At 39.2% G+C, this 25,712-nt stretch overlaps 1 protein-coding gene across 3 annotated transcripts in view; it reads right to left on the minus strand.

Moving 5' to 3' along the window:
• The window catches only part of LOC131978525 (dedicator of cytokinesis protein 9-like), a 99,450-nt gene that overhangs the window by 39,360 nt on the left and 34,378 nt on the right, over positions 1 to 25,712 (minus strand). For 2 of the 3 annotated variants that reach the window (XM_059342185.1, XM_059342184.1), the window contains exons 2-8: positions 17,879 to 17,995; positions 11,693 to 11,782; positions 9,246 to 9,328; positions 7,347 to 7,416; positions 5,311 to 5,406; positions 4,582 to 4,716; positions 739 to 913 (exon numbers count right to left, since the gene is read on the minus strand). In XM_059342185.1, the coding sequence (XP_059198168.1) occupies positions 739 to 913; positions 4,582 to 4,716; positions 5,311 to 5,406; positions 7,347 to 7,416; positions 9,246 to 9,328; positions 11,693 to 11,782; positions 17,879 to 17,995 (766 nt within the window). Of the gene's footprint in view, positions 1 to 738; positions 914 to 4,581; positions 4,717 to 5,310; positions 5,407 to 7,346; positions 7,417 to 9,245; positions 9,329 to 11,692; positions 11,783 to 17,878; positions 17,996 to 21,795; positions 22,026 to 25,712 lie in introns of those variants that run through there. The other variant, XM_059342186.1, reaches the window with a different exon arrangement.

Raw genomic sequence — 25,712 nt, forward strand, 5'->3', positions numbered from 1 at the left:
TTGGTGCTGAACAATTACCAAGTAGTTTTCGTTTGAATTCACAACATTAAGCACATGTTTCAAAGTGCGACAAGAGTAAGGAATGAGAACATTTTGCAGCAGTTCAGAAAGGTAGAAAATGTATTCTTGCAACTGAGTGGGAATTTGATCAGAGTGTTCCTGAACCAAAGAGACTTCCTATCAGTGAAACATTTATCCAAATTTTGAGGCTGCAACAAATTATTATTTTTATTATTGATTATGCAATCAACTATGTTATCTAATAAACACTTCATCTATAAAATATAAGTGAAAAATGTTTCTAATGCCCAAGCTGACTTCCTCAAATGTCTCGTTTTTCCAACCAGCACTCCAAAACCCAAAGATATGCTGTATACAAACAAAATACTGAAGAAACCAGAAGCTGGAACTGGACATTTTCTTAAAAACAAACTAAGCAGCAAGTAGAGGAGAGTTCATGCTGTTTGAACTTTCACTTTCAACTTTAAGAAGCCAAACATTTCTTATTATTCACATTATGATAGTGTGACCTGACAAAAGCTGCTTTTGTGAGACACATTATCCCCCGCAAAAACTATTTCCTAATTAAACCACAGGTGTTTTTACAAGACTAAGAAAAAACATAAATCATTTCTCATCATGAAGTTGGATAATATTTTGATTAATACAAAAAATATTCCATTTCATATTTGTGTTCCTTTGGAGGCTGTAAAAATACAGACTGACAGACAAACACACCATCATGAATGTCTCCATTCCTCTTCTCCTGCATGGCGATCTCAAAGCTGCTGTGCAAGATCTTGTTGAGTGTGTTGATCCAGTCCTCCATCTCTCCCTCACTGTCTGACGCCAGCAGGTAGGTGCTCTTATCCTGCATCTTCAGCTCGAACGCAAACCGCCGAACCTTGTTGTTCTGCAGGAAATGAGAACAGGAAAAAAGATAGAAGGGTGAGAAAAAAACCAACATATAAATTATGTGTAAAACACTAAAACTTGGAAGATAATATTCAGATATAAAACAAAAACCCTTTTAATAAAAAAAAGAGGTGGGTTTTCTTATTTGTAAACGGTTTACTGAGGTAATAAATCAAAATGAGAAGCAGGGTGATTTTTAATAGACTTATATAATCAGACTTCTGTTTTGCACCCACAGTAGTCTCCCTCTGGCCATTAGAAAGAATGCAGGTTTTAAGGCACTCCTGCATTGGCATTCTTAGTTTTATGATCTAAATCACAGCTTGCTTCACTTCATGCAGTTTACACCTGCAAAAACGTGCAAAGTCGATATTCAAAAACAATAAACTGGACTAAAACGACACTATTTAGCTCCCAAGATCGACAAAATGTGAGTCAGAATTTGGGAAAGACATTGGAGGCTGAACCCTGATTTAATTTAACTGCCACAGAAAGCAAATGCACAACGTGCGTTAGGGAGGGACAGACAGATTATTTCCATCTGCGTAACAAAGCCTCCAGCTCTGCCAGGACCACAGCAGAGACTTTCTTGAAGTGAGATGGAGCTGCAGAGTGAAGTCAACAGAAAACGAGCTGGATCTGCAGCGTCGAACTATGACCTCAATGATGTCACTGCCCCATTTGGGACCTTATTAGAGTTTATCCAGAGCCTTTAAGTGCTGATTCAGCTGCTGTTTGTCCACAACACAGCCTTTACATTAAGTATTCGAGCAGTATCATTGTCGTCTCATTATTGTCAGTGGGTTGTTATGCTTATTGTTATTCTGTGGTTATCACTGGAGCTGGCCTGAAATGTTGAAACAGCAGAGTGGGAGTGATAGGGAGGCAGAGTAAACATGGAGGGGAAATAAAACTGGAGTCTTGATAAATAGACTATCATCTGATAGGTAGGAGAACCAGTCTCAGTTTTCTGGACAACACAGCTGCACATGTCCTCTGCGAAATGAGTGGACCAGGCCAAATAATTTTTCATGATATTCTTAGCATCTGTACTCTTACGACAAAATAAAAACCCTCAAACCACAATTATCAGTTGACGTTTCTGAGCCCTTTTGCTTCTCGTTAACCTACAGAGACCGCCGCTCACCTCATTAATATGTGGTGAATGCTTTGTGTATTTGAGCATATGTTGGCGTGCTAACAAAGCGCAGGAGCAGCTTGAGGCTGAGTATGATGTCACTCCACATGACATTACAGCTGCAGTTAAACATCTGCAGTTCCACTCATAGAGGAGTTTCTGCTGGTTGAGTTTAAGTCATCTTTTTGACTTCAGCAGAGCAGAAATCTCATCAACTGTATGTAGTTTATTATCATATGATAAGGAGGTTGTTATGGTAAATTACTGCAGTAATCGCCAACAGAATGGTTTGTTGATTAACTCACAGGCTCTGTATCATAATCACCGTGTAAACAATCGAAACACAACATATTTTGAGAGCATCTCCTAATTTTGATGTATTGTTTGTCAGTTAAACCTCAGCTGTTTAGCTTTGCAGTTATTCATTTTACATAGTGACGGATGGATAAATTACATCATCACTATGCATCCTGCAAACAGATGTGTTTAACCCATTTAGGCCTAAAAAGCCTGGAAAAAAATGCCTGTAAAACCTATGGGCGATTTTAAAATAACCCCCTAAAACCTGAACTGTCAACACCTACTAAATAATAGATTTTTCAGTCTGTAGCAGATAGAAATGAAATTCAGTCACTCAAACAGTATTTGAGAGCTTATACATGTGGCTTTCATGAGAAGTTGAGTTTATTTGTCCAAACCTTCAATAAAGATTTTTTTTAAATCAACGTGTTGCATTGCGACACTCTCACATTTATTCTGATGCATTTCATTGGCCAAGAGACTGAAAATAGGTGGAAAAAAACTACAAATACTACAAAACGACGTATCCGCTTTCCCGGCTTTAATGGTAGAAATGCGATAATGCTTTCCCGGCTTAAATGGGTTAAAAAAGAAATATAGCAAATAAAATAAGTTACATCTTTCTTTTACAGAGATTCCTAAACAAAATCTTTATGTCACTGGGTGGTGGGGCTTTTTAAAATGAAAGTCGTAACTTTAATGAGATATGTGTTCATACATGTATCAATCTATCACACACAAATGGTCCTCGATGAAGCCCCTTTTATTTCATTACAATTATTTGTCTTTTTAATTTTGGTGGAACTAATTTTTTCATTTTCTTTTTGTATGTGTCATTATTAATTTAATCATTTTGATTAACCCTCCTGTTATGTTCGTTTCTAAGGAAATGCAATAATGTTTGTGGGTCAAATTAACCCGGGCATGTTTAATTATCCAAAAGTGTCAGAAATCGCAATAAACAGTTTATATTTCATAAAATAACTCCATTACTAACCATCTCGATCAATATTTAGTGCAATGGTGTTCTTTACCTCTCACAGATCATGATTCAATGAGGATAATTCACTCAATTTTCATAAAAAAAATCATGTTAAAACTTTTTTTTATGTACATTGGAAAGACTTACATTTAAAATCCTATGGCTTTACATGACTTTGACTTTTATAAAATTGTATTTGACATTTTTCTTTTTATGAAAAAATACTTTTAATTATTATTTTTTTTAGATTTTTAAACTTTGAAATGGGTCAATTTGACCCGCAACATAACAGGAGGGTTAATATATCCACCTTATTTTTGTTATAAATACTCAAGAAAACAAAAAAAATATGTTATTTACACTGACGTCAAAATCAATAAAATCTAGATGATCGTAAACTTTCTGTACTTTGTGGCATTTTGTTATAAATGTATAAAAAGCAATTGGCTTGTGTGTCTTGCCAGGCTGGACTAAACCAGGAGGTGAATTCTTACTTCGCTGCTTCACCACTAAGGAATGCAACAGAGTGAAGTCTGTGGTTGAATACTGGGTGGTGTGGAGGTTCAGGGGAACTCAGGGGGGGACGGCACGGACACCACAACATGCACTGATAAAACCTCCAAAAACACTGTGTAACCTGCTCCTCCTCCTCCTCCACATGATAGGAATCAGACAGTCCTGGAAAAACACTCAACCGATATCTGATTGATGCCAGCTGAGTGCCTCATCACCAAGATCAGCTTCTTTCCTTCTATTGAGGTGATAGACAGATGATAATGCACCCAGTAAGTCTTGGCCTGCACTCCGATGCATGCACGTGGCATTGATTGCGAGGCCCGATGGAAAGTGCACGGAAGTGAGACCTCAGCATTCACCTTGTTTCACCAGCTGAGAGTCAGCAGTAAAGAACGACCTTGGGGAGGAGAGAGCTCAGGTTTCAGGGAAATGGAACAACAGAGGGTCCCCCGGATGGTTTTCAGCAGCAGACCATCATCGTTAGAGAACTTTTTGTTAAAATGTTGCCTGTTACAGCTGGTGTTTTTCCCCTGCATGCTGGAAAATAAAGAATTGTCAAGAGGAAGTTACTGTGTCCGTATTCTCAGTTTATTTCCTGTATACTGTGTTTTAATTTCCCACCAGGATGACCATGCCACAGGATATCCCGTTTGGTGAAGAAGGTCCTGCAGGGTCATCTCAGTTTAACAATCACTGCCTTCGTGCCAAAGATAAATATTTGAGAGCGCACCTGAACCACACCCATGCAGGAGTCCAAGAAGATGGTTCCTTTGGGCTCTTTGGAGATCTTCTCATCCTTGTAGAAGTTCAAATTATAAGAGCCGTCACCAAGCTGGGTTAGATGGAAATACCTCCTCTTGAACGACTGAAACAAAGAGAAGAAATAACATTCAACTCTTAATTATAGGAAAACAAAATGCAATGTTTTGGTCATACTAGTCAGTAGGCTGGTGAAAGAGCGGTACAAGCCAGCTACTGAGAACCACAGCTTGTGCTCAGGTTTCTTTTGCTTTTAATTGGCTTTTCAAAATTGGAACATTGAATCTCTGATTTTAGTGAAGTGCACAGACTAGGGATGGGTGTTTATACATACTCCAGTATGTAAAAAAACATGCATACATGGGCAAAATAAAAGATATATATACAGGACTATGCAAAAGCCTGTTTTGATAACAGACACTTTTATTTTGAAATGACGAAAAGAGACTTCCTGTCGATCGTAAAACTAACTCAAGTGAGATTATACTATAAAGATTACGTCAAGGTGTGAAAACACCTCTCTATAGACTTTGCATATATACAAGTCAATAAAGTGAAGGTAAGACATTTTAAGAGACATAAACATAAGATCAAACAATTTATTTTTTGAGTAAAGGGGGCCAGTTGAAGAGTAGTAGTTCTCAACCAATTGATTGACTGATCATTTCAGTTCAGAAAGTGACCATCACCACTGTCTCACCCTCATGGTGACGCTGATGGCGCTGTTCATGTTGCCTTTATACAGCCAGCCATGTTTGGAAATCCCGCCTTTCTGGGATCCCAGCGAGGCCGTATCCTGCAGGAGACAAAGACAAAAGATCAGACGATCACTGAATCATATCATATCCACTAAGTCAGAGTAGTGAAATTCATTCAAAACAACACAACAATACAGATTTGCAGAGAAAACAAATCTATATGTTTTTTTTCTTTCTTAAAACGTGACTTGGTTTGTATATTTTTACAGTAGATCGTCGTGTCTTGATCATACCACAGATGCTTCGCACAGTAAGGCGAGGCTTCGGGAGGAAACCTTTGATGTCGTGCTTTGAGATGACACAGAGCAGAGCACAATGTAGGTCTGTCTCAGTCCAAACAAGCAGGCAGAGGAACATTAAACAAACTATGACTGCTAAACAAAATAAACATCTCCATCTTCACAGCAGATCCATGACACGAGGACCAGATCACCTCACACTCATACGGCGGCTATCATGAGATCACACACGACCAAACACAAAGCTACCATGATCCGCCAGCGATCACGACCTATAAAAATAAACCAATTAGGAGAGTAATGAAGGAAGAAGCCGGGGCCCGGTCCTGGCTTAGATCAGCCCTGTCATTTGCAGTTACAGTAGACTTTGAAAAACTGCAGAGAGGAACTGTATCCAGGACAATTTCACACAATGAGAGGAGTGAATGGCCTTTCAAGATGTCCTCATCCTGCTCCAGCACAATTTCTTCTTCTTCTTCTTCTACTCTCAGTCTAATAAAGCAAAAGGGGATTTTAAAAGTGCTGGCAGGAATTGTAATATTTTTTAGTTTGCCTTGTGGAGTGATCTGAAAAGCATCTGGAAAGGTTCAGAGCCTATTTCTTCTCTTCAATGTCTAGACAACGTGAACCAGTCCGCAGAGAGGTGGAAAAATCACAGAGTTCATTCTCTCTGAACTCCAGAAAACTGTAAAAGTGCAAAGTGTTGCATTACTTAACCCCAGTCAGATAAAAAGAAGACGAACCAAATATCTGGACTGATGTTGAATTTGGTCCAAAACACACAAAAAATGATTTATTCTGGGGATTTCAGAGGACCAGTTCAAATCTTTTCCTTTCATCTGCACACGCAACCTCCCGGTTTAAAAAAAGAATCTTGCTGTGAGGAGGTGGAGGTCAGAGAAGGAGGCACAAGTGAGCTGAAAGGCGATTTGGATCCAGCCCCTCCTGTCCTGTCAGAGGTGAGGCTGAGCAGGACAGACGCTGACCCGCCACGACCCGCCAGCTCTCCTCAATCACAGCTACAATAACTAAGACAGTTCAAATGAAGAGACACTTTGAAGTGCTGTTTTCTAAGAACTCAAAAGCTCCTGTGTATTTCAGCTAATACTGAAGTACACATTGTCGCCTATAAGGAGGCGCAGTTTGAAATATCACATGAAGAGAGCAGGTCAACATCATCATCATGCATCTTGTCTGGGAGCAGGACTTTCTAGTATGTTAGATAACATTTCAGCCACAGGTTCGGTTCGTATCAGCTTTTTAGGTTCAAATCAGCCATTCCAAAGACAACAAACACTCAGTTAATCGGTGCACACACCCACTCCGTCATACAAGAAGTAGAAGCAGATGAAAAGAAAAGAAATGTTGCAGGAAAATGTCATTGTGAAAAAAAACAAAAAGACTGGTTAAGACATGGTGCGCCAGCAAACGTCTTTAAGCCTAATTACACTTAATTCTTCTCCATTAAATTCTGCTATTAGACACAAAATGCCTTTTATCTCTTTAATAGCTATAATGAAAACAGGAAAGGCAAAACTGATGACTGGAATTAGACACATTTAGAAGCATGAAGTCTTTTCTAGGCCAGGTTTTTAATACAGAGATGTGAATGTGAGAACAAATGCAGACTAAAACACTGTTAATATGCAGATGTCATTACTCTGAGCTGTTGGACTGGTTTTTGGTAAATTAAAGGATAAGAAGTCTAGACAATGTTAAGGAATAGGACATAGACTCACCTCATCTTTGTCGACATCCTCATCCACTTCAAATACGTGGACAGCCAGTTTATCAGGTCTGGACACTTTGCTGTAAAAGAATAAATTGTAATTAGAGACCTGACCTATAAGTCATTTTGTAGAAGCAGCTTATTAGGACATGTTTATATTTGTTGTGAGGCGGTGACCTCTAGTGGCCGTAGTAAATAGTGAGGTAGTTTAAAGAGCGACAAAGTCCACAAAGGGAAGAGGACGGGGTGTTCAGATGGGTCAAAAAAACAAACACAGGACTTTGACTCTGGAGATGCTGTTGGTGTCCCGTGTGAAAGTTAAAGTTAACTTATTTTAATCATGATTATGTGCATAAGTTAATTTTATTCTCCTCCCTGGTCGAATGAAAGTGAAAGCAAACCCCCAAACCCCTTTGTCTACTTGCCATTTTGCCTTGCTATATTTGTGTTTTTCTGCACTGTGTCTATTATTTTCATAATTTTGTGGTAACATGTGCTGATTGAGAGGGATTGCTTTTAAAAAAAAAAAAAGGAAAATCCTGCTTACCATTCCTTTAAGATACTTACTTTAACTATACTATTCTAACACAAACCATGATCTTTTCCTAAACTTAAAAAAGTAGATTTGTTGCTAAATCTAGACGTTTCACAACGTTAACCACTTTAAACCTGATGAACACAGTTATGAGGACAAATGTTTCTCTACTTCCGGAAAAAGTCCTGTTCATCATCGTATGGGTTCGAGGACTTGTTACTCATTAACATATATTAACAAGATCAGAAAACAACACTTCATCAATGAAAACTGCAACACATTAATACAGATTAAGGTAACTGAATACTGTGAAACTGCACCTGGGTACAATGTGATATCAGCAACTTGACATCAGTAGAAGCTTTTGATATATTTCGACAGTTTTATGTATCTTGTCTGTTATTATCTAAAATAAATATCTAAAAAACCCAGGTTAATTAAATAGTATCTTATTTCATAACTTTGGAAAGGGAACTCTTCTCAATGCATATACATATTTTTGATGTTAAAGTGCATTTTACTGCCAGTACTCGACTTTTCAGCACTTGGCATTTCACAGCACTTTTCATCATATTCATGGCAGATCGAGTTATGCTTATTTGCTTTCATTTCAGATCACTCTGCAAATCTTTCTCGCACATGTGGTCTGAGATGTGATTTTTTCCTTTCGATTTCATCATTTTTCTTTGAATAAGTAATTTTGCATATTTGCAGCCATCTCTAGGGAAGTCAGAATTAGGCAACATTACAGTAAACGCAGACTCCAGGAGTGTTGAGAAGCAGCGCCTGACTGGAAATATGTTAAGGTGTATACTGCCTAGTGTCAGGTTTTTACCAGGCGATCCACGTCATGAAGTATTGTTTTAACTTCCCAGGATTCAGTAATGTGACAGAACATTTGGCAGCAGTGACGGTGTGAAGATCAGAAGGTCATTGTCAACTCATATTCTTATGTGCTGCCAGTAAAATAGATATTCTTTAGGGAAGAGGCTGGAGCTGATGACACAATCTCCAGACAATGAGGGTGGTTTCCACACTGGCTGCAGCCAGGAATTATCCAGTGCATCGTAAAAAGGAAACTCTCCTTTGTTGCAGGGAAATAAGAATCATTTGCACGCTGCCTCTCCTTGTAATTAAGTCACAACAATATTGTGTCAAAAGCAGGAAACAACAGGTGACAGTGTGTCTAGGTGACCTTGAATGACAAAAAAACCTGTGTGTGCACTGTGTGTTTTAGTTTAAAACCTCTGGCAACCACATATTATACACAGTCGCTGTTCTTACTTGCCCATCAGAAGAATGTTTGGGCACACTACCACAATATCTCTGAATATAGTGTACAACAGTGTGAAGGTTTTTAAACTGCAGACTTACTTCGGAAGCTGTCGAAAGTCTCCAGAATAATCCTCGTACTTGTAGTTGACGACATGCCAGTCAGATTTGTAAGTCTTAATGCACTGAAAAGACAAAGGAAACAAATTAGAAACTACTATAACATACTTGACAGTGTGTCAGACAGTGGTACTTTAGGGCTGTTGTAGTTGCCAGTGAACTAGTTTTACAACCGCGTCTGTAGAAAAACTTGAAGTGATAAGCTTACAATAGAGAGAGATGAGATACTGTGAGACTTTCAGATCAAGCTTTATTGGTTTTGAACACTCACAAAGGAACAAAAGCAGTTGTCAAGAATAAAGAATTCAAAATAAATACAAATTAAAAACAAATTGTTGGTCTACACAGTGAAATCCTTAAGCAAAGAGGGTTGTATGGTCATTGTTCAGCCTCCACCTCAGTTTATCCATCCATTTGTACAATCTGGAAGGGAGTGTAGCTCTACCTCCCTTTACTCAGAAACGAGACATCTGTTCATTGTTAGAGTCAGTGATAGGAGCAGCTCGCTGGTATCTATTTTGCAGAAATACGTGCCGTTTACAAGAACTGGCTGGCCCGACGGGGGAGACGAAATGCAACCTGATCAGGGGAGCAATCGGAAACAGAGAGGTTCCTTCTGGGTTGATCCCCACAGCTGTCCTGGTGATGTCACACAACACTTGACCGGGAGTTTTAGTATCTTTATGACTTCAGACAAGGCTCGCTAAACGCCGACCTCTGACCTGGAAGGTGAGCCACCGGCAGCCAGTTGGTCTCTGGCTTTAAAAGACAGTAAGAGCAGTGTGCAAGGGCCGGATGGAAAACCCCAGTGATGGTTAGAGGAAAAAACATTTCCCCTCCTGCAGAAATGATTTACAATTTTATCTGTAACAACTGGAAATGATTCATAGCAGGATTTTCACTCCCATTGCAATTTAATTATTAAACAAACAGCTTTTTGGAATCTCTGAGTCTTTTTTAAATTTGCAATTTGTTCTTGTCTATTGCTGCCAGCATAACCTCAGCACAGATAGACTGCACTATAAACCAACACTGACAGACAAGAACCAGAAGTTTGATAAACTTGCATTGTAGAAATTAATTGCCCGGCATCCCCCGCCATAAATAGATATCACTGAGGAAATACAGAACAAATAGTCCAGTTGCCTCCAGCAATGACCTGTAATCAGCCCAGATACCATTTACACAACAGTTTAAAAATATTTTAAGTTGAATAAATGCTCCATTTAGCAGTCATAAAGAGGTTTTCTGATCATCTGTGATGTGTGATGTACATTGATGCTAATATTAGCTCACAGATTGGCTAATGATTCACATTAGTGTCACTATTCTGCAGTGGTGTGTCTGTGTTTATCTGAAAGTGATAAACTTTCCATACCACTTCCTGACTTCTCGTACCACTTACAGTACTGCAGACTTCACTTTACCTGCAGTTTTTACCTTTAGTGTCTATAAAACTAGATGTTTCAGATGGATAAAGTCTGTGTAATTGCAGCTCAATATTTCCCTTAAATTTACACTGAAGTTGAATAAAACTCCGGTTTGATAACATCATTTAAATATCATATTTTTAATATACTTGTCCCTGTGTTTTTCACTCATACTGAGGGAAGTATGCATATCCCTATGGAGGACCACAAGTGTCATGGCGATAGTAATAAAGCATCATTAATTGATAACTAATTGGAATATAAATATATATATATGAATACAAAAAAAATTATTAAAAAATACACTAAATTACAACATAATTCATTCTTTTACATTTTAATGGGCAGTAAAGAGAAACATTCAGAAAATTACGAAATGAAATACTAATCAGTGTAAATTCTTTTTACTTTTCCTCTTTTTATTGCACAGCTAAAATAATTACTACAAATAATAATTTAGTCTATTTAAATGTTGAAAATAAAATGAATTAATTTGTAAACAAATGTATTATTGTACAATAGTTATCATTCAATACAATGTTTTTTTAAAATTTAATTTAATTTATCTTTTTCCTTAATGTTTAACTATTTCTTAGTAAAAACTTGTGGACCTCCACATATCTATTTAATATATAAATGCATAATTTGATACACAGTGTCTTTAAAGCCCAAAAACCAGGTTTTAAATCTAATTTGAAAAAAGTTTGTTATGTATTATTTATGAAGAGTTTCACTTAAAAACTCTGCTACTAAGCGTCATCAGGATTGTGTGGTTCTTGTATGATCAGATTTGATTGACATTGCTCTGTTATCTTGATTAAAATGTTGCTTAATCCTGATTGGTGCATGTAAACACAGTCCTTCCCTACGTCGGAGAAGACACAAATACAGAAATCTCTAATGTGAAATATCCAAAACTGGCAGAAAACACTATGTTTATGTAACAACCCTGTTGGTTGATTAAGAAAATCTGTTTCCAGGGCGTTTACGTCAGCTTACCTCTTGGACGAACAGACTCTGGGCCTCCCTCTCTGCATTTTCAGGCACTGTAGGGTGGAGGGTTCTCCCTTGCCGCCTCAAAGTTGAAATCTGCAGAACAAAGCGATGGTTTATTAAACATGAACAACAGAGCGGGGAAAGTACAACAAACATGATAACACTGCAAAAGCGAAAAATAAAATGTGGAAGACATTGCTCAAGCTGGACACCTAGTACTACAGTTTGTGGTCTCAGCTGGACACAGTGGCTCCGGGGAGTTCTGTTAAATATTATTGTAGGTTTGAGTCAAGACTGATGTGTTTCTGAGGGTTCAAAGGGGCAGTATGTGAGGGAGGCAGGATGCTTGTCCATACTGTTCAGCTCCAGGAGCCACAGACACACCCCGAGTCTGGCTCTCTGCCACTGTTGTACAGCAGCAATCAGCATCTCGGCACCTCTAATGCTTCGTTTAAGCCTTTCACTAATGACCAACAGGTTCAGTGTGCACTGCAGCCAAACAGCAGTTTCATAGTGGAAAAAAAACCCTCAATGTTCTGCTGTCAAAAACCCTCAAATCATATTTTAACAAGAGTAAGTGTAGACAGTTGCGCCCGCTGCTCTGTAAGGAAAGCTTCAGTAAATCTCAGCAGTAAATCTCTCAAAGACAACCAACAGGTCCGTCGTAGCTAAGTGTGAAAGCTGGAGCTATCTAAACTTCCTCGGAGTAAAATAGTGCTTTGTGCAGCAACAACATCACCATCAGGTCTTAGCAGGAGGATTAATTTAAAAATAAAGTGCATTCGACCACACATAATCCCTGTGAGCGAGAGTGAAATATGAATATAACCATTAAGTGAAGCAGTTCAGCTGACTGAGTTAAAAAAGGAAACGAGTGAATTGTGGCTTTGTGCAAGTCAAATGCTGGTCAGCTGTGTTTGTGATGATGAGAGGGATGCATTTTTATTGAAATGAAAAGCTCTCTGAGCAGAAATATGTTCCATGTCATTAGTTTACAGTTCAATTTACTGCAGCGCTAATCAAATGGAACGACGCTGACCACATAGTGTGTGAATAAAAAACACATCAGTCAGGTTTTTGTTACATATAGTAATCAGTCAAATGAGTTTTCCATAATAATCACAGTATCTAGTTCGGTCCAATGATCCTTTGAAAACATCAAGTTTATGGAATAAAAATAACTATTTCTTTCCAAATGTCTAATTTGAAAAAATAATAATCCCTGCTGCCTAGGAGGTCATATTTTGTTTTCCTCGGTTCGGTTTGTTTGTCTGTTTGTCAGCAGGATTATGGAAAAACTACAAGCCTGATTTTCATGAAACTTGGTGGAAGCGTGTAGCATGGGACAAGGAAGAGTCCATTACAATTTCGAGCTGATCTGAATCACAGGGCGATACATGAACTATTTATCACTTTTATTTACATTGCATAATAGTGAATATGTAATGCATTCATGTGGTGTCAGAATAATAGAACAAAAGAGATCCCAACTGGGAAAATGAACATGAATACCCCTCAAGTTGGAACAACAACTCAGAAAATCTCCCAAAAAAAACTTAAACGCATTGAACAAAAACTGCTTTGGACCGTAATACACATTTTTATCACTAATTTATCGATTTATCAAGAAGATAATCATGAAATGAATCTGTAAGCAGCCCTGTTAACATAATTTTACTTATCCACAGTGCTTTATTTCACTGCTAGGGCATCATTCCCAAATATTGGACAAAAAAGGATAAAAAAAGGCCTTAATTTTAAAAGGAACTGATTGATTTGAAACGTGAAAACAAAAAAAGACACTTGACTGCTGCGATGATCATCATTTTATAATGTACTGTACTGTCTTTTAACAGCTGAAATTACACTTATGCTGATATGCTTCCTTTTGCCTCACTGTCCCTCTGAATGACCTTTTATTTGACATTGCGCGGGTCGCGTCAATTACGACAAATTCCTCTACAAGCTCGTATTCATGAACCTGAAGCCTCCCCTTCCTCTCAGCTAGCCAGGTTTCCTGCAGGGGAGATGATAATCTTTACAATCCAAGCAGCAGAAATAAACAGGCATGGAGGTAAGAGGGAGCCAGGAAGTGGGCAACAGGAAGAATTTAATTGGGCTACAAGTCACCGGGGAGAACCAAGAGATCCTCTGGTGAAATGAGCCCTAAATCTGACCTGAACTGTACCTCAAATCTCACCACCTCAACACTGGTCTCATATGTTCTCAGTTCGAACTGATATCAAGAGAATGCCACTGACCATCTGTCAACAAAACTCATGGAAAGACCAAAACCATCATGATAAATCTTATTACTAAACACCATAGAACTCCAGTTTTGACCAAAAGTTCCTTAATTGATATTCAATACAAACACTGTCCTGCTACTGGAAATACTAAAATCCCCATCAAATCAAAACTTTGGTGAACCTGAACTAACCAGCTGATTACCCAGCAACTGCAAGGTAAAGTTACTGATTTACTGTTTTTGTCAATGGAGTCTGGTGGCCTTGTAGAAAGCATAGATAACAACCTCAGTCCCCCTGCGTAAACTTAAACAGTGCTGTCTGACAGCAAGATAAAGCAATGAAAATACTCTAAATATAATGGTCAGTTAAACTGATATAGATTTTTTGAGGTGGGCCTTTTTATTAGGTGGATGAAGTACATTTTGCTGCTGCCCCTGTCCACAGCAGTACATTGCTTAGCTTCTGTGCAAGCACTCCTGCCTGTTTCTCCAAACTGAGTGTGCGCTGACCGCCATCTACTGTAGGTAACACACTGACTATGGATAGGTACCTCATACAACCCCACTTCAAAAAATCCAAGCTGTTCCTTTAACTACCCCAGCTTGGCGCGCTGAGTGCTAACATTTGCTAATTAGCAATAAGCACAAAGTACAGCTTGCTGGTATTTGGTCAGAAACCAAAGTACGAAAGAGAAAATGTATTTATTAGCCCCATGTTGGCTCAAGAGGAAAAGGCACCAAAGTCAAAACCCAATGTATGTCCTCTGGAGACCATAAATCTCTCTATATTTTTGTTTCTGCTGTTGAAAACGTACATCCTCAGTAGGAACAAAAGCATCTTGAGTGCCAAAGACAGGAAGTTGGCAAGTGTTGAAAGCCAAAGTAACACATTGGTTTTAGTGTTTTCATGGGATTTGTTGACAATAACAAAAATAAAGATCCTTGCCAGCCTTTGATTCTTTAAATACATGGAAATTGCAATGGGGCTGAAGTAAGGGAAAAGGAATAATATCCTGATCTGTGGGCTTTATGACCTGGGGGAAGGAAAGGCCCCTGTCCTTGTAATCCTCTACAAATTTCTCCAGAAAACTTGCAGAGAGACCTGCACAGAACTGCCAACAGCTTCCAGATCAAAACCAGATGGAGATGGTATAAACACTGGCTCACCAGAAGACCAGTACCAACCAGCACATGACTTTTGTTGTGCCAGTGGGGATAAGATAAGGGAGAGACATGATGGTGGTTACTATTCATGAGGAACAGCCAAAAACAGGATTTATACAAAAATAACAACAGACAGAGGAATTCTTTCTGCTTTTTTTTTGGCTTTGATTCATCACCAACTAAGACTGTATACTTAATTCTGTCTCTTTGTTTATTGAGGTTTCTGTAATAATTACACACTGACTGTACCTCCTTTCACTAAAAGCACCACTGAACACTGAAAGGGCCTTGACACAGAAGCCGATTAAAACCTCACTCGAGTGGTGGGAGTTTAAAACAGATGTTAGGTTCAATCACTGTGCCTGTGGTGTTTTTTTTCTCAGTCAGAATCACCTGTCAGCCCCTGACAACGTACTGTTTGTGTGTAAAGCTGGTATGTTATGTTCACAGCAGCAGGCTGCAGGAGTTTGATACAAGAGAAGACAATGTCAAGGCTGCCTCGCTGAGCACCCAGCTGCCAGACCTTTGGAGCAACCAATGGCTTTATAAAGCCCCGAACACTAAGTTAGAAACACTTTTTCACTTTTATTCTATTCCACACAGCCATCTTCCACAGTTCACTAACTGGGTTTATTGGCTTTAAACACACTGAAGTCCCCATTACATATTTAACCAGCAACATAGGTTGGGTGATCTGGGTCAGATAGTGGTTTTAAGATGAGTTTAGACCACAGGGGTAGTCCAGGTGTTGCAGCAGCACAAAGATAAAAATAAGTATAGGTAAAAAGAAGATACAAAATAGATTAAATAAGTTTATACAACTATAATAATAATAGAAGTTAATTAAAATTTGAATTATACAAGAACAATTGCGTTCACAAGGTGTTGTGTTATTTATTTATAATAGAATTTCACCAGGGAAGGTCACTACGGTAAAGTGTTTATTTTTTATTCATGTAAATTTATTTATGCAAATTTATCTCTCAGAAACTAGGAGATGCTGCTTTCTGCTCATACATTTTTAACTCGACAACCCCAATTTCAAATAAGTTTGGATGTTGTGTGAAATGTTCATTAAGGAAAGAAAATCCAACAAATTAAGCAGAGTTTATGATTACAAAACAAAAGTTGATCAGTTTGAATATTAACTTTCTAAAACCCACCCATGCTGGTAGGGCTAGGGTTAGGGTTAGACAAAAAGAAAATGTTGAGTAAAAGCTTAAAATAGAAGATCTTTATGGCTTAAATAAATGCCTGAGGCCTTATTCGAAAGGTAACATCTCCTAGTTTCTGCAGTTGAGCTTGTAAAGCATGTGGCTAAAACGCAATAAACAAAAACTACATCAGTCTTAAGAAAAACAAACCATTTTGGTTTCACCCAAGAGGTTATATATTGTTGTTGTACAGTCTTCAACTGAAAATATGTCACAAAGGTTTAGCCAATTATTGAATTCTGTTTTATTTACATTTTAGACAATTTTTTTGGAATTCATTTTTCAGTCCAAAGTTTTCTTTTGTTTTTTTTCTTAAAGTTTAGATTCTTGATTACTTGTGGACATTTTTTAGTTGATAGATGCTCTATTTAAAATAAATGCACTGCAGAAAGCGTGCAATTCAATATGGCACACAGACATATCTATATATATAGATATGGCAATAAACAACAACAACTATATCTGGGAATTTCACTCCCACTAGCTGTGGTTTTAAATCTCTGTGTCTCTGTGTCCACATGGAAAATCAATGTCCAGCTCCTCCGTCTATACGACTATGAATTTAAGGTGCATGTGGGAATGGGAGCTGAGAGGAAGCATTTTCATGTGCATTAATTACTATTTTACACTCAAATAATACATAAATATCAGCTTTACACAACTTTTGTTATATAAATCATCTGAACATCACTCTTACTTTTATTGTCCTATGTGTGCATTCAGCAATAAAAATAAAAGACTCTAACATTTCCACTGGACCGTGAGACAGAGTGGCAGGGTCAGATTTGAGGAATATTGCTGCTGTTGGTATGAACATTTTTCAATCGAGTCCCATTTCCTAAAGTACCAGCGCTGGGCCAGATTTCCATTTTAGATTTTCCGTCCTCACCGCGGAAAGTGTGAGGGAGCGTACGTCCTGTACAATGTGGCTGGAGATAACACTTGCTCTGTCACAACATTGGAGACAGAATGGGCCAATTAAACAGATGGCCCCTGACCCCGCTCTCTCTCTCTCTCTCTCTCTCTCTCTCTCTCTCCCTCTGCAGCATGGAAGGATGTAAACAAAAAGAAAACCTCTGTGAGCGACTCCACCCAGTACTCCCTGCGCTGGCCACGCCTGGGCCGAAGCCAAACAAACACAACAAAGAAAACACGCAAGTGGGTGGGTTAATAATCATGCTGGACAGAAAACAATAAATGCTGCGACCTTGTATGGTTATGGAGCAGAAAAAACAAACTATTTAATGATTCACAGTGTAGCAGATTAAACTGTGACATTTTTCTGTCTCACATTATTTAGGGGATATTTTTAATTTCCCTTCCACAGCAGTAACAAGAGCACTAGTGGACATCAAAGCTCTAAGCACTGCTCTGGCAGTGTTATTACCCCTCATTAAGTTACATACCACCACTAATTTTACATCACTTACTGTACATTGTTCAAATCTCACTAATGTAATCCCAGCCACCATACCCAGAGCCAGGCTGACTACAGGGAGGATTTTGCACCAGTTTCTTAAGTGCGGATGTGACATGTGTGCATAAATCACGACTGAAACTCACCTCAAAGTCCTCCAGAGGGAACTGCAGCATGTCTCGGAGGACATCACTGAGGATTTGTGTCTTCCTCTGCACCAGCACATTTTCATAATCCAGCGGCTCGATCACCTTAGGCTTCACCTGGGGAACACAGACAAGCTCTCTGTTAGCAAGATATTTGATGTAAGTTCAAAAATACCCATGAGTCTAACACTAAGGGTGGCATGCATGCCTGCAAGGACATGGGAGGAAATATATGTTGCACGTGTATTCTTTTGTTGCTGCTGTATTTTACACCTTTATAAACCAGATCCAGTAGAGCGATGACAGGAAGTGAAGCTGGAGAAAGATTGCTAATGACATGCAACTAAGAATTTCAGTTGGTACGGTTATTATACCTTACTGAAACTAAACTATACAACTAAAACTAGATGTGAAAAAACATTTTAGTGAAATGAAAATAAAGAAATTGACTTGAGAAAATACACAAACTATTTTCTTACAAAACTAACTGAAATTAAATAAAAAATATAGAGAATATGTCTTTAGTTTTAATGTGATACTGACGAATAGAAATGGGTTGCTTCGGTTTTGGACGTGTCAGGGACAGTGAGTCACTTCCAGTTAGTTACATACATATCGGCCTTTCAAAATAAACCTCCATGTCCTCAGGATATTGTTTACTTTAGACAATAAAACCACTTGAGCAAGGCGTCGGTATTTCATAAGTTGGGAGTGAGGAAGCGCTGACGAAATGAGACCACTATGTCTACTTGACTGTGAGTCATCTTTATCAACAAAGTTTCCAGTGTCTAGTATGTACATGGGAAATCGAAATTATATTCAATAATCGCAAATAAGAAAACTTGAATTCAAGAAATGATGACTTAAGTGAACATGTCTGATGCCTGAGAACAGCCTCTAATAGACTACACATGTAATAACAGGGCACTCTAAGGAAGAATTTTATCTCTGTTCATGTTAAATATTGTATATTATTACAATCAGGTCATCTGACATGATATTTTTTTAACAAACCTCCAGCGTTTCCAAGTAAAATCCAGGAAATAAAGCCTATATCTGACCACAGGAGCAGAAGACAGCCCTCCACTGTACATTTACCAACACATGCTTTCTGTTGGTTACACTGGGATAAGTCTATCAGAGATCCATCTGCCCAGAGAAAATGCTTCAGCAGTGGGAAGGTCTTGATGAGCTTATCCCTCCGTGAGAGCAAACACGCATGGCATGTATGTCAAGGAAACACTCCACTTCAATTACAGGCACTACATGCGACACAATTATCCTCCATGTCGGAAAACAAACAAAGCTCCATCTTCCTCTTTTACTTTTATCTCACTTGACAGGAATCCCTAATCAGAAGTCAGTTTTTTTTCTTGTAGCTGTGTCTCCATAGCTGATATGGTTATATTATCAAAAGGTGATTATAGATTTATGGTGCAACATGTCACAGCGTCTGCTTAATGTTAAAGTATTACCCACTAAACTTTAGTGGCAGGGGCCGGCTTATGCACTGCAAAGATACAGTAGCCATTAGATGGAGAGTCAGCTGTCAACACTTGTAGCTGGTGGGACGGGGGATAAATCTTGGAGCCAGGGAAACAGCAGAGTGCAGAATGAACAGTGACACATCGCCAGATTTCAGTGCTGAGCGACAGCTCGGCCCACATGTTGCCTCCACATCTGGGTCTGATAATACTTGCATGATCTCAGAGGGAGAGTCATGGGTATTGACCTGCCTAAATGCATGTTGCTAGCAACCTTGTTACTAACAGAGAACAGCTCACAGGGAGGACAGAGGGGGCAGGCACCTTGTATCACTTTCAAGGACAAGGAGGGGATAGCAGAGCAGAGACGGTGCCACCGTGTCTACCAGCTAAAGGGAGCTGCGACATTATCAGTCACCAGTTTATTCACAGCCTTATCTGGGCAAAATGCAAAGGTAGTTAGAATTAAATCCAGTCACACTTCAACAAACTTTTTTTCCCTACCACGAGAAAGCAGAGATTGTTGCTTACCTGCCTGCAGGCAGGACAGGTAGGACAGGAAGGAATTAAGATGTCTGAGAGATAAGATGTGTGTACGTGTCTCGCTTGAACTGACCTTAAGTACCGAAAATTTCTGTACAAACAGCAGACAGCCTGTGCCAGACAGTGAAATGTTAAGGCCACCAGGTAAACACTCATGTATTGTCATTATTGACCAGGAAATAGAAACACAGACTATGACACATAAATAGGCAAACCATGGGGGATTAACAAACACCTTCTGCAGGTAGGAGGGAGTTTGGGTCAAAAAGTGAAAGTTAATAATAAATTGCCTCAGGATGTTCAACAATCTCACACACAAAAAGGAAGAGTCTTAAATGATGATCCTTAACAAAAAAAACCTTTGACCTGCCTGCAATTAAAAGGTATTCTGATATTTAAAGTAGTTGTTAAAATATTTGACCCCATTATAGAAGGTGCCCTCCTCTCAGCAGTGATGGACTCCTGACCCCTCTCTGTTGTTGCTGACTATTGTTTCACTTTAAACCCCTCTGGGCTCTCCCACACTGCTTTGTCAGTGGCCAGTGAAGGTGGTCAACCACACAGTTTACTCAGCACTGAGTAAGAAACTGGAAAATACATAAGCAACAGCTCTGTCACTCCCTCAACCCACAGTGCTGACTATAGACAATGGATGTAGTCCCTAGTCTTGTTGTATTATTGTCAGAGGTGGGACCAAGTCACTGTTATGCAAGTCATAAATAGGTCTCAAAACAAGTCAAGTCCAAAAACATTGAGTCCTGAGTTGTAAATAAGTCATAATGTGTCTTCACCAAATGTTTTTTTAATTTGCTTTTTCTGCTCTTTATTGTTCTCTCCTGCAACTTGTCAAACTGGTTAAAAGTGGATATAGCGGTGTACTGAGTATCAAATTGCTGGTAATGGATAGTGCTAATGTTAGTTGATTCGGGAAATGAAGGGGATTTAATTGATTTGTGGCACACTTTTGAAATAACATATTTTTTCATCTTTGGGATTTAGGGCAGGTATCAAGTACTTTCAAGTCAAAAGGCTCCAGTCCAAGTGGAGTCAAGAGTCAATTTGAAAGTCTTTTTTGATTACATCCAGTGGAGGCTGAAGTCATCAAATTTACGACTTACGACGAAGTCCAAGTCTTGTAGCTCGAGTCCAAAGCTCTGATTATATCGTATTTTGAAAATGCTTCACACTTTTTATGCTCCTGTCTTACAGGCTGAAAATAGTGCACTTTTATGTTTATTTCCTGTTTCTAGTGTACACCATAAACACATTTACAATATAAAAATAAAACAAGACCAGAACAATGCCAGCTGCATGTATCCCATCTGTATAATCAAGTAAACAAACAGACAGTCATCTCTGGAAAAGCCATAAAACAGAAACTTATGAAGCCATCCCTTCCACTCCCTCTCCACAGTGATCCAGCAGCTGTTTAGCACTCCTCCCATCACTGCACCCTCTCACAGCAATGAACAATGGTGCTGTGTAGTACCTCTCTACTAACTCATACATTCAATCTTTTTGCTACCGACTGCTCAGGCGGCTCTGCAGGGATTCAACCACATTATCACTGTTGTCAGGATTGACTTTTGAGCCAAATAAAACATTTTACAAGTCACGGAAACTGTGTACCGCCTCCCTCCAGGTGGTTAAGTGAAGGTAAAGTTCAACATTCCTCTATGCTGCTGCAAACATTGCACATTTTGATTGCAAGTTGGCAACATAATGAAAGAGATGACAAAAGTAAAGCAGCGCAGACACTCACATGACACCTGCTTCAGGAGTTTATGACTGTGGTTAACCTTCAGAGCACTGCACACTGTACAATATGTACTTAGCAGCTTTTTACAGTAAACCAAAAAGTCTTTAAATAAAAGTCTTTGAATGACTTACCACCACCTGTGGCACTGTGTCTACCTCAGCCTCAGCTGCAGCCAAGCTCTTATACTGCTGCGGACTTTCAATGACCAGCTCCTTCTTTGGAGCTTTACTAGCCCTCCCCTGCATTGTCAACAGCTGTGGTAAGATATCTCCGAGATAGATCCCAAAGAGAGGCGGACAACCAGCATATCCGATGGAGAAGAATCCTACTGCTGGAAAAAAGTTTGGGAAGTTTGTACGTCTCCTCACAGACTCGTGCTAACACCCTCCCTCCCTTCTCAGTCTGCTCTGTCTGTCTGAAAGCTGTGGACTCACACCCAGGCTGAGGAGATGGCCCCTCCTACACTCAGCTGTGCTGCCTGGGGGAGTTAAACACCCTCTCACACACACACACACACCCACACCCACATATACACAATGAAGCTATCTGACCCCACACTATCCACCTGCACAGCGACACAGAGTTGACAAAGGCAAACAAAAGATAAACATTCCTCAAGTATTACAGTGTGGTCAGGGACCGTCCACGCCTTGTGTGGGACAGCTGAAATAAGACCCGGCTTCAGTTTTATCAAGAGGAACAAGTTAAGAGAAGAATGGGACAACAATGGGTTGCAGTATTCAAAGAAGCCACTCAAGCGTCTGCAGAGTACATACAGTATGAGGGCACCAACTTAGGAATCAGCTGCAGAGATTTAGAAGTGATTTTCTGTGTGAACATCACAGATAAGCTGCCAGGCTGAGCTCATCAGATTGCAGCAGAAACAACATGGACAAATCTTGACCCACATTAACCGTTAACCCTTTATCAGGCAAAGAACTATATTTGGTAACTTCAGGTAATATTTCGAGAAAAAAAGTTACAAATTTACTAGATTAAAGTGGCAAATCTACAAGAAAAAAAGTTACAGATTTAAGAGATTTAAAGTGGCAAATCTGCGCGAAAAAAGTTGCGGATTTACAAGAAAAAAGTGGGGGAAAAGCAGTTTTTTTCCCCCCAGATTCGCCACTTTAAATCTCATAAATCTTCACATTTTTTTCGCATAGATTTGCCACTTTAATCTCGTAAACTTTTTTCTCAAAATATTATTTTTGTATGTTTTTTTTTTTTACACATTCTAGCAGTATGTATTATCCTCCAATATTCTCTAGGGTTGAAATTTGGAATTTGCAAGTATTTCAATGAGTGCCCCATTAAGGGTTAAAGACGAGAAGAGAAGAGCAACTCGGTAAAGTCAGTCTGAATCAGCCGTGCAGTACAGTATATCAAATTAGTCATCGCAAACTATGACAGACAAACATTAGTCACTGAGGTTTTTATGATTCCACTGTATGACTGCAGCAGATAGTAACTGTTAGTAATCACAGTGTGAGATTAGGCCAAGCTTCTGTCTCGCTGCTTGTTGATGCAACTGCTTGAGGGGCATTCCTGCACGACGCAGCCCCAGTCAACCCACCGAGGAGTGGGTCCGACCTGCAGATTCCTCAGAGGGCCACAGCAGGGGAGGATGTTATCTTTTCACGCCTGCATCTAAGCTTATGGTTGATGCGGGGGGAGGAGGGCCAGGTCAGCTGCTCCCCTCACACAGTCACATGCCCCTCTGGGCCCCACACAGGGATCACTTTTATGGTTAAAATCAATTTTATGATATTAATTAAAATATTTTTCTCATATAAACATATATCACATTAAAGCAAATGAATGCAGAACCACATACAGAATTATCACATGGATGCTGAACAGCAAGATTTGATGAAATGGAAACTCTTACATCATCATAACACGGATCAAGTGAAAATATAGCTTTATATGGAATAAGAGGGAAATTAATTAGCAAATGTTTTTATAAGCTGTTTTTCAGTACTTTTTCAAGCAAGAATAATGAAAAACCACTGAACCGATTTTTTTCTTTTTAGGTTTTGGACAATGGGTCTGGCAAAACAAGATTTAAGATGTCATTTTTGGATCTGGGAAAATGTGGTTTGCCTATTTTTCTGCTTTTATTTTGAAATTTTATAGACCACCAACACTGAATAGGGCCAGACAATATGGTCAAAATGTTCTAAGCCGATTTTATTAGTTGTTTCTTACGTTGTTTATTATGTTTCCTGCATTCAAAATATGAAATAACCACATTTGCTTATTTTTGTACACCCAAAACTCAATGTTCACTTCATCTCCCTATCTGCCATATCAGATATGCTGCATCCACTCTTTTAATTTGAAATGTGCATAGCAATAAGTGAATGTAAACAACTAGTGAGTGTTTAGACTCCCTTTAAATAGTTTGAGTAATAAGAGTGCCACCACAAGCCCATGGGGCACCAGGATGTCCTTAAAGTTTCACCTTACCCTAATGTGAATCTAAGCTCTCATCCCAACCACTGAGGGAAACTGCAGAAACACCACTAATTCAAAGGGAAAACAGTCTGTGACACCACATCAGGTCACTCCTGCCTGGCACATCATAACGCAAATTTTGATGACAGCGTTAGAAAAGTTGACTATGATGTGAGCTGCCCTCTGGCATAGATCCAGACCGGCATACCTTGATGTATGCAGGCACTGTGTGTGTGTGTGTGTGTGTGTGTGTGTGTGTGTGTGTGTTTCAGGGATATAAACTGATTCTCAGGTGCAGCAGGCTCCATACTGGAGTGAGTTACAAATGATCCTGGGGCATATCAGCTCATTAGGGTGGTTTAAAAGCAACAAAGTGAGTGATTATACACTTCCTCTCTCACATACCTGCTATTCAATCACTTTGCTACTATCCTGTTCACAGCACTGCTGAACTGAATATTCAAACGTTAACTTACAAATAACAAGCAGGTGCTTTCCAGAAGACTTCACATCTGGCAGGGTAATGGAACTTGCATCAGGATTTTTAACTTGTCTATGAACTATATTTCATTGGATGTTTATCATAACCAGAATTCCAGTTTGTATGCTCACCGCAGATAGTGCAGTGCACTCCTCCCCTTCCTCTAACCACAAACATCGGGCCAATTTTATCAGACATCTTTGTCAAACACATGCTTGTTTATTGTATCACACTCTGAGACTCTGCAGAGCAACAGTAGACACTTTATTGTTCAATAAAAAAAAATGGTGCACTATCCATTCAGCTACACTGAAGCTCACAGGCTACAATTAAAACCCACTAACATGTTGGACATTTCCTTCAATGTACGTAATTGTGCGTTGAGAAACGCTGCTGTACATGAACTAGTTGTTTGATTTTGACCTCTGAGTTTGACTTCCTCCCTCAGACATCCTATATCTACAGCAGTAAGAGATAACCAACTTCAGAGAGACTTCCTTTCGACACTGGAGCCCTGGGACATGATGACTGACAACTGCACATTGGTGTGGCACATGTGCTTAAATTAAATTAAAATCTTGCAATGTTTTGCAGATCTATCCATGGAAACTAAACACATTTTCAACTCTTTGGGGGAAGTTGGCATTTGGGGCTGAGCAGGAAGGCCCACTGAGCCCTTTAAATGGCACAACAAACACTTGTGTTGAGCAACAAAGTGTTTTAATGGCCAGAAGCCGGCCAACAGGAAGTTTTGGGAAAAAGTGTATTCTGCCCAAATCCAGTTGAAAAGGCCCTGTGCTCAGTACGTGTGTACAGAAATAGATTGTTTCATTGAAGCCTGCATAAACAAGCGCTGGGACAATAGGCTGTTCTCCTGATCCCCTAAGATCACGACACTTTGGTGCCGGTTAAATATGTGTTGTGATTTTTAACTGCAATTCTAAGTATTGAAATTTGATATTAAGATATATTGCAATTATTGTTTACTTTTATAACACTAGATCAGATGTCGACAACATTTACTAACATTGAGAGCCATTGTTGGCCTTAAAGAGGGAAAAAAATGTCAGAATGGAGCTACAATCCATATTTTGAGCCTTACAATGA

Source organism: Centropristis striata, chromosome 10, assembly GCF_030273125.1.
Source record: "Centropristis striata isolate RG_2023a ecotype Rhode Island chromosome 10, C.striata_1.0, whole genome shotgun sequence".
NCBI lineage: Eukaryota > Metazoa > Chordata > Actinopteri > Perciformes > Serranidae > Centropristis > Centropristis striata.